The sequence below is a fragment of the Oncorhynchus nerka genome, linkage group LG7 (assembly GCF_034236695.1).
Source record: "Oncorhynchus nerka isolate Pitt River linkage group LG7, Oner_Uvic_2.0, whole genome shotgun sequence".
Classification (NCBI taxonomy): domain Eukaryota; kingdom Metazoa; phylum Chordata; class Actinopteri; order Salmoniformes; family Salmonidae; genus Oncorhynchus; species Oncorhynchus nerka.
In genome coordinates, this window is record NC_088402.1 from 38,300,828 (window position 1) to 38,314,509 (window position 13,682).

The 13,682-nt window shown below is 42.8% G+C and overlaps 1 protein-coding gene across 6 annotated transcripts in view; it reads left to right on the plus strand.

Moving 5' to 3' along the window:
* Positions 1–13,682, plus strand: part of LOC115131585 (collagen alpha-1(XIV) chain-like) — a 94,519-nt gene that overhangs the window by 3,993 nt on the left and 76,844 nt on the right. For 5 of the 6 annotated variants that reach the window (XR_003863974.2, XR_003863975.2, XM_029663403.2 and 2 more), the window contains exons 3-5: positions 2,523–2,639; positions 6,356–6,496; positions 6,670–6,762. The exons of the other annotated variant lie outside the window; for it this stretch is intronic. Coding sequence is in view for 3 of the 5 variants with exons in the window: in XM_029663403.2 (XP_029519263.1) it covers positions 2,523–2,639; positions 6,356–6,496; positions 6,670–6,762 (351 nt within the window). In the remaining 2 variants the exon portion in view is untranslated. The remainder of the gene's footprint in view (positions 1–2,522; positions 2,640–6,355; positions 6,497–6,669; positions 6,763–13,682) is intronic. 6 annotated transcript variants of the gene reach the window in all.

A 13,682-nucleotide genomic window follows, 5' to 3' on the forward strand; every position in this document is an offset into this window, starting at 1 on the left:
GTTGATCATTCAGAGTTCGAGACAGCAGGTGCGGTAGAGAGAGAGAGAGAGTCGAAAACAGCAGGTCCGGGACAAGGTAGCCCGTCTGGTGAACAGGGCAGGGTTCCATAGCCGCAGGCAGAACAGCTGAAACTGGAGCAGCAGCACGACCAGGTGGACTGGGGACAGCAAGGAGTCATCAGTTCAGGTAGTCCTGAGTCATGGTCCTAGGGCCCAGGTCCTGCATGAGAAGAGAGAGAATTAGAGGGAGCATACTTAAATTCACACAGAACACCGGATAAGACAGGAGAAATACTCCAGATATAACAGACTAACCCTAGCCCCCCGCAACAAACTATTGCAGCATAATTACTGGAGGCTGAGACAGGAGGAGTCGGGAAACACTGTGGCCCCGTCCGACGATACCCCTAGACAGGGCCAACCAGGCAGGATATAACCCCACCCACTTTGCCAAAGCACAGCCCCCACACCACTAGAGGGATATCTTCAAACCACGCTGAGACAAGGCAGAGTATAGCCCACAAAGATCTCCCCACGGCCCGAACCCGAGGGGGGGCGGCAACCCGGACAGGAAGATCACGTCAGTGACTCAACCCACTCAAGTGACACACCCCTCCTAGGGACGGCACGGAAGAGCACCAGTAAGCCAGTGACTCAGCCCCCGTAGTAGGGTTAGAGGCAGAGAATCCCAGTGGAGAGAGGGGAACCGGTCAGGCAGAGACAGCAAGGGCTGTTCGTCTCTCCAGTGCCTTTCCATTTACCTTCACACCCTTGGGCCAGACTACACTCAATCATAGGACCTACTGAAGAGATGAGTCTTCAATAAAGACTTAAAGGTCGAGACCAGGTGTGCGTCTCTCACATGGATAGGCAGACCATTCTATAAAAATGGAGCTCTATAGTAGAAAGCCCTGCCTCCAGCTGTTTGCTTAGAAATTCTAGGGTCAATAAGGAGGCCTGTGTCTTGTGACCGTAGAGTACGTGTAGGTATGTACGGCAGGACCAAATCGGAAAGATAGGTAGGAGCAAGCCCATGTAATGCTTTGTGGGTTAGCAGTAAAACCTTAAAATCAGCCCTAGCATTAACAGGAAGCCAGTGTAGAGAGGCTGGCACTGGAGTAACACATTTTCACAGATTATTTAAAATGGATTACACTTTCCATGTCTGACTTGTTCCAAACTTCCCATGGGTGCTTGAGGCCTCATAAACCCTCACCAGCCTTCTGGCTGTTTGCAAAAGACAGCTATGAAAAATATATATAAGAACTTAACCCTATCTTCACACAGGCAAGTCTTTTGTCTTGGAGATGTTGTGCTACTAGTTTGTTTTGGAAATTTGCAAATGAATGCAACAAGTCTCTGAAGGTTTAAAAAAAACACACACACACAAACAACACAATTTCTAATTCTCTCACTCGGGGAAGCGACATTCTTCAGAGAAGAGGTATCTTTTTCCAGAGAGAGTTAAGCCCTGCTGAATACCCACCCCCCATTTTCAGGTTGGTGAGCTCGGTACAGTATTATCATTTGCATGCACCATCTTCGGGCTCTTTACCTTCTGATGAGTTACCCCTTTCTATGCACTTGATTGTATTGTTTCCATACCTACATTAATGTCTGAAAATATATCTTGCCTGCTCTTAATGAGGACACAAACAAGACAAGTTTGTGTGACTGTTTGCAGTCTTTTCTGTTGTTACCAAATTGGATGGGGAATGTTTTTTTGGGGTGGTTTGTTTGTTTTTCTTTGGGATTTGGTAATGCCTATTACTGCCTGATGTGCAGAGCTGATGGGATGTTGACCCAAGAGGAAGTGGTGAAAGTGGTATATCGCTCTACTTGCAGATAGATATCTTCTTGAAGACAGGAATAAATGCTATTCCAGTGCCTTTCAATTTGTCGCTGCTGCAATTGAAAAAAAGGCACATTCTACTCTGAAAAGGCCTCAAAGTAAAGAGCACACTCTTTGTAATACAATCTCAATTCGACTGCTCCGGTGAAATGCAATCATGATGAGATCGGGGATGGTACTTTGGTGCTGAGATAAGTGCTTCACAAAAGACCCCCCGCCAAAAGAGATATGAGAGCTATCAATGGCAAAGGAAGGGAGAGAATGTGACTTTTTTTTGTGACATCTGTGGTACTCTTTGAATCTGTATCTTTTTAATTGGCCAAGATTCAATCTTTTAGGACTGTTCAAACACAGATGGAGAGTGCCTGTTACCTCGCCAAACACTGGCTGGAGTTCAATCTAACTGTTTCATAATCACATTTAACTGGGGAATCTCGAGTTTCATGCATTTCCATTGGCAAAAAAATCCCCAAACCCTTCACACTCTGCTAGTTACTGAATTTGGAGAATAAAAAAATAAAAAACATTGGTTTTTACGCCTCATTGAACTCCAACCACTGTCTTGGTGTCATTAACCATGCATTCAATATTACTTTTGAATACTATATACAAATGCTTCTTGAGTTAGTCAGTTATTGTAAAACTGTGTTTTCTGTCTTTTTTTGTCTAGTTGCCACCCCACGAAGACTTTGTTTCAAAGTCCTGAGCGCAACCCAGCTGCATGTGTCATGGAAAGAACCGAAAGGAGAATTTGAAAGCTACAGATTTATTTATAGCACACAGTCAGGTAAGGTCCAGCAATGAGAACGAACGATCAAGTTACGATTCGGCCCTGAAGGAGGCTGTCTAACTTATATTGTGTGTTTCACAACAGCTTTATACTTGCAGTGTAGAAAACATAATTACATATCAACTAAACATCAGATGGGTTATTACTCATCTCCTATGACATGAATGTCTTCTGGAGGTTTGACTATAGTCATGATAGTTGGAGTAGGAGTTGAAGAACACACAGACTGATGGGTAATAATCATGAAGAAAAGAGGAGAGTGGCACACACTTTTGTACACCCATTTTCTTATTGCAGTGAGAGAGCCAATGTTTTTGGCGTGCACTTGCAGTAAAGAAATAGGAGTACTTCAGAGTGTGTGATTTTCCTGTATTTTATAGTCACGATGAGAAATTAACCCCAAACATCGATTTTGTAATCTATAATAATCACTATGATTGATACACCTATTAGGTGACTCACTGTGTAGTACAGCCTACCATTTCACTTCTCAAGTTGTTCTTAAGGAAACATATGAATAAATGGCCCATTCTCAATATATAGATAGACTCCATGACATTCTACCATGGCTTTTACTTTGTCCTTACTTGAAGCTGTAGCTTCAGTGGCTTGCCTGGCCTTGAGTTGGTGTTGATCAAGATAATGGAGTAAGCGTCAGATAAGACTCAGTGAGCAGAGCAGAAGCAGCTGTATCTAAACTGCCTGAGGCCAGCCGGGGCATGGGACACAATCTCATCCCACCCCTGGCACCCTGCTGAACGAGCACATTTCCCCACCAAGCTGGCTTCCTCTGGTGAACTTCTCTTCATGCCAGCTGCAGAATGGAGGATATTTCAACCTTTTCTTCCAGACCTGGGTTCAAATAGTATTTGTTTGTCTTTTCAAATGCTATGAGCTTTTGATCGAGCCTACCTGGAGTACGGGTGGCGAGTCTTGCCCTTTTGGGGCTATTCCGTTGGTTCCTTTGCACCAGGCAAGCTCAATCTAGCGCAGCTGAAGTATTTTAGTATTTTAAAGAAAACTAATGCTATTTGAAACCAGGTCTGATTTCCATCTTCTCTCTTTCTCTCCACCCCTGCAGTTCAGTGTTTGTCATTGCTCAGAATGGCATTCCAATTGCGGAGTCAGTCAGAGTTTTTATATTACGTGTGGGTTGAAATGGGAGCTCCTGAGAGAGGCTAGTCAGTGAGCCTTTGTTCGTTGAAGAAGACTTGCTTTGACAGAGGGTGACACCCGCAGACATACACAAATCATCATGATTGGGGTGGAATTGAATGCAGCACTGGATTGTGGGTAATAACTCTTACTCCCTTCTCCAACACTTAGGGCTCTATTTTAACAAACCCAATGTAATGGTAAATCTTAGCACTTGGCAGTAGCTCTATAGGTTTAGGGGTGTGTCAGAAATATTTTTGCTATTTTCACAACCAGAATTATAGCCGTAGTAGCTGGTAGTGGCACGAAAGGGTTAGGGTTTGATTAATACATACATTGGAGGTGTGATGAGGGCTTGGCCACTCACTGGCCAATCAATACGCTTCATGGCTTAATACTGCATGCAGTGACAAGTTCTTTAGGTTATTGACAGTCTTTGCATTGTTGTCAATTTGGCAGGGGGCACGAAATATTCTCATCCTAGTCCATTGTGGATTGATATTACATTTATTAAATAGCATATGCTACATTAATGAGTGTAATTGACAGTCAACATTGTTGAAATTGGCTTCAACGAGCATAGGCCTAAATGTATTTATGCATCCCATAAATTGTTTTGTATGTGTGAGGCATGTTCTCAATAAGCAAGATATAGCCTAGGCCTACCCTTGATATGGTGTTATAGGACTGACTGAATAATTTGAATATGTTTTGACGGAGCACGTCTTTGGTAGCCAGACAAGAGGCGCTCTTTGGAAATGGGGATGAATACAAGCTGAATGGAGTCTCACTGCAGTTAGGCCTATGTGAATTGTGAATAATGCAAAAGCATGATGGCAAAAGCTTCACAAGTAGACCATTATTTTAGAAACCCTTTATCGATAGTCTCCTTGGCTAATGCATGGCCAGGATAAGAAATATAAATAAAAAGGGGATATCCGCTCACATTTTTACTGCTCCCAAATATGATCTTTTAATACAGCTTTGGTGATTAAGATGTATTTCAAAGCAGTCTCACGGGCCAAACCCTTAATCAATAGTCTTGGGTACTTACTGAATGCATTGGGCAGGACAAATAAAAACAGCCTTCATTGAGAGGAGGGGAAGCAATGCTTGGATTTTAATCAAATGAAAGGAAATAAGGTTGAGGTTTAGGGACACAAAAAGAACACCTCTCTTGTTCCATGTGCATATTTGCGCATATGGGCTCTGTACATCACGGAAGGATAGGCTGCGTTTCTGCTGTCAAAATCCATGTCGTTACTGCTAAGACCAGCTTTTGGTTGGTCTTAAATATCCCCACCAGCGCTGCCTGAAATTGGCACTTTGGTGTACGTTTTTAAGGACACACTTTGCCACCCCTCCCACCTCAGCGCAAGAGAGCTCATATAAAGAAAGGTAAATGACCAATCCTGGTGCATGTGTTTGAAAGTAGCCGAGCGCCGGTCTAAATTGCCAATGAGCGTGATTTTGACATTGCACTGGCTTAACACCAGCCGAAAATAGAGCCCTTACACTCCCATCTTCGTCAGGTTTAAAAATGCACATAGACTTGACCGTTATAAGATTCAGTGTGACCACTGTGCATTTCTGATGCATTATGTATCATGTATACGGAGTTTGCTGTATCAACACAGACATTTTGCTGAAAAATATAAAACAATCAGTGGTTTTCAAGTATGCTGTGGTACGTTCGGAAGTATTGGTCAATAATGCCTATGAATGACCTATGATGGACACACCCCCCCATTACATAGTTTTTTGAATCATCTTTAAACAAGATCTGGCAAGGTATGACACCCCCATTTCTACAACATGCCCACTCACTTCCATTTGCAACGTGTTGCCTTCAGGTCATGCAAAGCAGATGTACCATAATTGTAATAAAGGAGGAACTGTACGTGTCAGTGAATACGTGAAATATGAGTGTTAAATGTCATGATAATTGTAATTCTGTAGTTCTGTTCTGATATGCAGAACAAGAATGACGAAACCTAAGGTCAATGCATAAATAGTACATTTTAGCTACTTAGCTACATTACCTTAAGTGCTTCAATGCTCTGCCAGTGTCAATTGATCTAAATGGATTTTGAATCAGTAGGCGACACTGTGAGTGCATTCTCCTGTTTGTTTTTTTTACAAACAGCCCTGTTAAGTTGTTTTTGAAGAGAGAGACAGTTGAGTGAGTCCAACTGAGGTTCTTCATGTACTGTGGGTACTGCTTAAAATAATTCAGGTGTGTTGGAGCGCGGAGGCCTCTCTTTACTTGTCCTGCAGCAGCCGTTTAGCCGCTGACTAGTTTGTTTACTGCCAATATACCCCCGTAGCAGTAGTATCCTTCATTGCGACCAGCACGTCAACTCAACATCATTGTCATTCCTGACATTTAACCTGAAAAGGAGATTTCAAAAAAGTCTAATTGAAAATGTTTTTGTTTTTTTAACTCTTTTTATTATGATAAACTCATTTTCAATAGAATGCATTTAATAAACAAATCAGAACACAAGTGAAACCAATTTCTAAGTTTGGTCTTGTTTGTTACTTTCTTCCAATTACAGATGCAGAGGAGACTGAACTAGAGATGACAAAAAAGGAAGCCAAAGTGATCATAGACTTTGACCCCAGAAAGTTGTACACAGTCAAGGTCACTGCTGTGAAAGGTGCTCAGGAGAGCAAGCCACTTCAAGGAACATTTAAGAGTGAGAAGAGCCTTTTAACTTTTACAGCTTATTCTATGATTTCATGAGGTTGTTTATCAAAGTAAATAGTTGATCTGTGTGATTGCCATTGTTCTAACATCTTTGACAAAATGTATTCTACAGTATAATGTGTCAATGGAAATGTGTTTGGTTTGTTTCTCCCCAACTTTCAGAGCCTGACAATGAGAACGTACAGCCCCAGAATGTACGACCCAAAAACCAGAAAGACACCAGTGTCACTGAGGAGAACAATGAGATATCTGAAGGTAAGGTGGAAGGTATGAGTGACCAACCTCTGAAATCTGGAAATTGCCGTGGCTCAGTCTTCAAATCGCAATTCAAAACCTGGATTTCAACCAGGATCTCAGCATAGAGAAGATTCACTTGACGACACACAGGTAAGTTTGAGCTCCAGAGGCCTCTTGGTTGGTGCTGAGGCTATCCCTGGCGGTGGAGTGGACTGCTGTACATTTGTCATTGGGAGTGGATGCGACAATTAGAAAACATTGCCCTTGTGATATTTTTGTTTGAACTTTTCTGAAGAAGAAAGGCCTTGAATGTGATCCTCATTCCCACTCGCTCTTTGGAGAAACAACTGCAATGTGCTTCAATTCAAGTAGACTTTGAAGGAAAGTTCAGGGTTGGAAAATGGTCAATTAAAAATAAGCACAGTACATTTCAAAGCATTTTGGAGCAATGATCTATTTGTGATTGCTGTGTTGCACAAAACCAAGGTAAACCTTAACTATTTTCCTTTTAAAAGGAGCATGACGTTGTTATAAATCTGTCATGACAAATGATCGCCCAGGATCTAAAAACAGGAATGACTAAGTTTACCAACAGTCATCATGAACCACCAAACATGGTTGTAGATGTCTATACAATTTTCAGAGAAGAAACAACAGTAGAATATACACATACATTACATCAAATAAATAGTGCATTAACCCTGATAGAAAGCTGTAGTGTCATAGGAGTCTACAGCTATGTCTCAGGGCTAATACTGAATAGGAGGATTCAGCCCCAAATGAAATAACCTTTACCCTTACAGATGTTATGTATGCAATAGTTGCAGAGGTGTTTTAACACTCGTTCAAACAGATAAAAGAGATGTAAGGGACTAAGTATTGATTCTTTGCAACGGATTGATCTCAAAGTGTCTGAACAGAGTTGTCTGCAAGAAAACAATTTTCTGCCACATTATTGCAACTTGCCTGTATTCAGCGTTATTTAAAAAGAAACAGGGATTTTGTAAGAGCTGTTGGTGGGCTGAAACAGGCTATTAGTGGGAGATTTAGGAGTTTGTTTTCAGACAAAGAGCGTAACAGTGTTTATAAAACTCCTGTGGTGTGTGTGTCTCATGGCGACCTGGACCTCGTCTGTGTTTCTGGCATAAAAAGCTATGATTTGGCCGAGGTGTCAAAAAGTAGTTGAGGGAAGGCTTTGCAATTATGGAATGTGGTGTAAGGATCCCTGTGGTGCTTTGAGATCTGCGATGGATCACCTGCCGTCTCTTAAAATGCCTATGGGTAAAAGACAGAAGGGGGAAACTAACTCAAGATATAATGATGCTGCTTTGGTTTCTCCCTCACTCCATCTTCTTTCTCTCTTTTCCTCCTCTTTCTTTTCCTCTCAAGCTCTCATTTATTCCTCCTCGCTGTTTCTCTCCTTTTTCTCTTTCTCCCTCCCTCTGCACTCTCCCTCGCTCTATCCATTGCATGTAGACAATTGACACAGGCAGCTATCTCCTTGCCCACACTTGCAGAATACCGTTGCTATGTTATCGTGGGGCCCGTTCAAGGATGTCTCCAGCCTTGGTAAGTAAACCCCCTGTAGCTCCCTGCCTGCTTGCCTGCCTGTCTGGGTGTGCAGGGATGCCAGAGGGCATACAGGTGTGCCCAAGGCCTGGCAGACGCCTCAGTCCCACACAACCTACCACTTAGCTCCATGTATATACTCTCTGAACTGGTCCCAGGAAGGATACTAGACTCTGATATTGATGCCCTAATTGAATATTCTGGGGCCAAACATCTGGGGCCACTTCCGGCGTGGCGGTGGTGTCATAAGGGACATATACAAGTGATTAAGGCCAGATGACTCATGCGTCACCATGGCAGCGCTTATGTTGTGCAGGGGCTCGGGGTTCATTGACACATTATTGAGCAGAAAAATGATTGGTGTCAGTCAGTTAAAGCATAAAATGGCGTAGTTTATGTATGACAAATTTATTTTCAGACCCTTTTGGCTCAAGAGAAATAGACGGTTATCTGCGTGTGCTGTGTGGTATATTACAGTACCGTAACATTATCATAGGCATTACTTAACCTCTTAATTTCATTCCAGTTTGTGCTTCCAATGCCAGCTTTTAGGTATATTCTATATGCAGCAGCATAAGCAGTTACCAGTATATCTGAACCGATAACCGCAACCAGTACCAGACCATATCCTTTACCTTTTAGCTAGACTGCTTTTAGTTCCTGCTACCTGCTCAAGTTAGCATTACCTTATCTGCCCTGTCGCGTTGGGGTCAAGGGAAATATTACGCCTCCTCAATGTCCCTTAACTAGCAGGTGGTTGGGGAAGTGGTACAACCAGACAGTATTACGCTGCGATGACATGTCCCATTTGTTTAACTTTAATTACACGGTCATTTGTTCACACGGAGGCAATTGGACCGTATCCGGAGAGGCCGGCGAGATAATGAGATCACAGCTTGCTCCTGATGTCCCCCACTCATCAGGGGACCCTAACGAGCTGTAGTGTCGCCCCCAGGAACCACAGGTTATATTTTAAGCATGAAAGACTTTTAGTGGTCTCCAGTAGCCTACAGACAGGGCTGCTTAGAGGACAGAGAGGTTCTCTCTAGTCTCATGAATAACAGCTAAGAGATGTGGACAGAAGATGTAATGGTAGTGGTATCGTTTGAGGCCATGTTTAGTGAAGGAGGAGATCGTTATCTTGCCTTTCTGTTGGTTAAGATGTGATTGAATATCTGTGCAGTAGTGGATAAAAATGTGACAGTTTGCACTAATTCAGTACTAACAGGCATGGATTACTTTCCTAATTCTCTTGGTTGTTTGGAAAACACAGTGTTTTCATAAGACATAAGAACAACCCAAGGTAAAATAATATAGCTACAGTATCTCTGTAACCATGGGCACAGTCACAGACATGGTTTTGAAGGCTGAACTAGTACAAACTGTTGGACTTCTCTGTTCGGTGTCAAAGGCACAGGATTCCATCAATGTTCATTTATAATTCCTTCTAATTAATTTGTTTGGTAACAGGCTGTATAGTACCTTTGATATTCAGCCTTTATGCTGTCCATTTAAGACTTGCAGGAAAACTGTTAAGTGAAAATAATTTGATGGACAAATGGAGCATTGGAACTTTTATGCTGGACACTAAATTAAATAAAATCAAATGTATTTATGTAGCCCTTCTTACATCAGCTGATATATCAAAGTGCTGTACAGAAACCCAGCCTAAAACCCCAAACAGCAAGCAATGCAGGTGTAGAAGCACGGTGGCTAGGAAAAACTCCCTAGAAAGGCCAAAACCTAGGAAGAAACCAGGATATGAGGGGAAACCAGGATATGAGGGGTGGCCAGTCCTCTTCTGGCTGTGCCGAGTGGAGATTATAACAGAACATGGCCAAGATGTTCAAATGTTCATAAATGACCAGCATGGTCAAATAATAGTAATCACAGTGAACAGGTCAGGGTTCCATAGCCGCAGGCAGAACAGTTGAAACTGGAGCAGCAGCACGGCCAGGTGGACTGGGGACAACAAGGAGTCATCATGCCAGGTAGTCCTGAGGCATGGTCCTAGGGCTCAGGTCCTCCGAGAGAGAGAAAGAAAGAGATAAAGAGAGAATTAGAGAGAGCATACTTAAATTCACACAGGACACCGGACAAGACAGGAGAAATACTCCAGATATAACAGACTGACCCTAGCCCTACTACTACTGGAGGCTGAGACAGGAGGGGTCAGGTGACACTGTGGCCCCATCCAATGATACCCCCGGACAGGGCCAAACAAGCAGGATATAACCCCACCTACTTTGCCAAAGCACAGCCCCCACACCACTAGAGGGATATCTTCAACCACCAACTTACTACGCTGAGACAAGGCCGAGTATAGCCCACAAAGATCTCAGCCACAGCACAACCCAAGGGGGGGCGCCAACCCAGACAGGAAGACCACGTCAGTGACTCAACCCACTCAAGTGACACACCCCTCCTAGGGACGGCATGGAAGAGAACCAGTAAGCCAGTGACTCAGCCCCTGTAATAGGGTTAGAGGCAGAGAATCCCAGTGGACAGAGGGGAACCGGCCAGGCAGAGACAGCAAGGGCGGTTCGTTGCTCCAGTGACTTTCCATTCACCTTCACACTCCTGGGCCAGTCTACACTCAATCATAAGAAGAGATGAGTCTTCAATGAAGACTTAAAGGTTGAGACCGAGTCTGCGTCTCTCACATGGATAGGCAGACCATTCCATAAAAATGGAGCTCTATAGGAGAAAGCCCTGCCTCCAGCTGTTTGTTTAGAAATTCTAGGGACAATTAGGAGGCCTGTGTCTTGTGACCGTAGCGTGCGTGTAGGTATGTACGGCAGGACCAAATCGGAAAGATAGTTAGGAGCAAGCCCATGTACTGCTTTGTAGGTTAGCAGTAAAACTTTGAAATCAGCTCTTGCCTTAACAGGAAGCCAGTGTTGGGAGGCTAGCACTGGAGTAATATGATCACATTTTTTGGTTCTAGTCAAGATTCTATCAGCCGTATTTAGCACTAACTGCGGTTTATTTAGTGCTTTATCCGGGTTGCCGGAAATTGCAGTAATCTAACCTAGAAGTAACAAAAGCATGGAATAATTTTTCTGCATTTTTTTGGACAGACAATTTCTGATTATTTCAATGTTACGTAAATGGAAAAAAGCTGTCCTTGAAACAGTCTTGATATGTTCGTCAAAAGAGAGATCAGGGACCAGAGTAACGCCGAGGTCCTTCACAGTTTTATTTGAGACGACTGTACAACCATCAAGATTAATTGTCAGATTTAACAGAAGATCTCATTGTTTCTTGGGATCTGGAACAAGCATCTCTGTTTTGTCCGAGTTTAAAAGTAGAACATTTGCAGCCATCCACTTCCTTATGTCTGAAACACAGGCTTCCAGCGAGGGAAATTTTGGGGCTTCACCATGTTTCATTGAAATGTACAGCCGTGTGTCATCCGCATAGCTGTGAAAGTTAACATTTTATTTTCGAATGACATCCCCAAGAGGTCAAATATACAGTGAAAACAATAGTGGTCCTAAAACGGACCCTTGAGGAACACTGAAATTTACAGTTGATTTGTCAGAGGACAAACTATTCACAGAGACAAACTGATATCTTTCCGACAGATAAGATCTAAACCAGGCCAGAACTTGAACGTGTAGATCAATTTGGGTTTCCAATCTCTTCAAAAGAATGTGGTGATCGATGGTATCAAAAGCAGCACTAAGGTCTAGGAGAAAGAGGACAGATGCAGAGCCTCGGTCTGACGCCATTAAAAGGTAATTTACCACCTTCGCAAGTGCAGTCTCAGTGCTATGATGGGGTCTAAAACCAGACTGAAGCATTTCGTATACATTGTTTGTCTTCAGGATGGCAGTGAGTTGCTGCGCAACAGCTTTTTCTAAAAATTTTGAGAGGAATGGGAGATTCGATATAGGCTGATAGTTTTTTATATTTTCTGGTCAAGGTTGGGCTTTTTCAAGAGAGGCTTTATTACTGCCACTTTTAGTGAGTTTGGTACACATCCGGTGGATAGAGAGCAGTTTATTATTTTCAACATAGGGCCAAGCACAGGAAGCAGCTCTTTTCAGTAGATTAGTTGGAATAGGGTCCAGTATGCAGCTTGAAGGTTTAGAGGCCATGATTATTTTCATCATTGTGTCAAGAGATATAGTACTAAAACACTTGAGTGTCTCCCTTGATCCTAAGTCCTGGCTGAGTTGTGCAGACTCAGGACAACTGAGCTTTTGAGGAATACGCAGCTTTAAAGAGGAGTCCGTAATTTGCTTTCTAATGATCATGATCTTTTCTTCAAAGAAGTTCATGAATTTATTACAGCTGAAGTGAAAGCCATCCTCTCTTGGGGAATGCTGCTTTTTAGTTAACTTTGCGACAGTATCAAAAATAAATTTTGGATTGTTCTTATTTTCCTCAATTAGGTTGGAAAAATAGGATGATCGAGCAGCAGTGAGGGCTCTTCGATACTGCACGGTACTGTCTTTCCAAGCTAGTCGGAAGACTTCCAGTATGGTGTGGCGCCATTTCCGTTCCAATTTTCTGGAAGCTTGCTTCAGAGCTCGGGTATTTTCTCTATACCAGGAGCTAGTTTCTTATGACAAATGTTTTTAGGGGTGCAACTGCATCTAGGGTATTGCGCAAGGTTAAATTGAGTTCCTCAGTTAGGTGGTTAACTGATGTTTGTCCTCTGACGTCCTTGGGTAGGCCGAGGGAGTCTGGAAGGGCATCAAGGAATCTTTCGGTTGTCTGAGAATTCATAGCAGGACTTTTGATGCTCCTTGGTTGGGGTCTGAGCAGATTATTTGTTGCGATTGCAAATGTAATAAAATGGTTGTCCGATAGTCCAGGATTATGAGGAAAAACATTAAGATCCACAACATTTATTCCATGGGACAAAACTAGGTCCAGAGTATGACTGTGGCAGTGAGTCGGTCCGGAGACATGTTGGACAAAACCCACTGAGTCGATGATCGCTCCGAAAGCCTTTTGGAGTGGGTCTGTGGAATTTTCCATGTGAATATTAAAGTCACCAAAAATGTGAATATTATCTGCTATGACTACAAGGTCCGATAGGAATTCAGGGAACTCAGTGAGGAATGCTGTATATGGCCCAGGAGGCCTTTAAACAGTAGCTATAAAAAGTGATTGAGTAGGCTGCATAGATTTCATGACAAGAAGCTCAAAAGATGAAAACGTTGTTGTTTTTTTGTAAATTGAAATTTGCTATCATAAATGTTACGACATTTGTGGGATGCGCAGGGGATATGGTCACTAGTGTAACCAGGAGGAGAGGCCTCATTTAACACAGTAGATTCATCAGGCTTAAGCCATGTTTCAGTCAGGCCAATCACATCAAGATTATGATCAGTGATTAGTTCATTGAATATAAC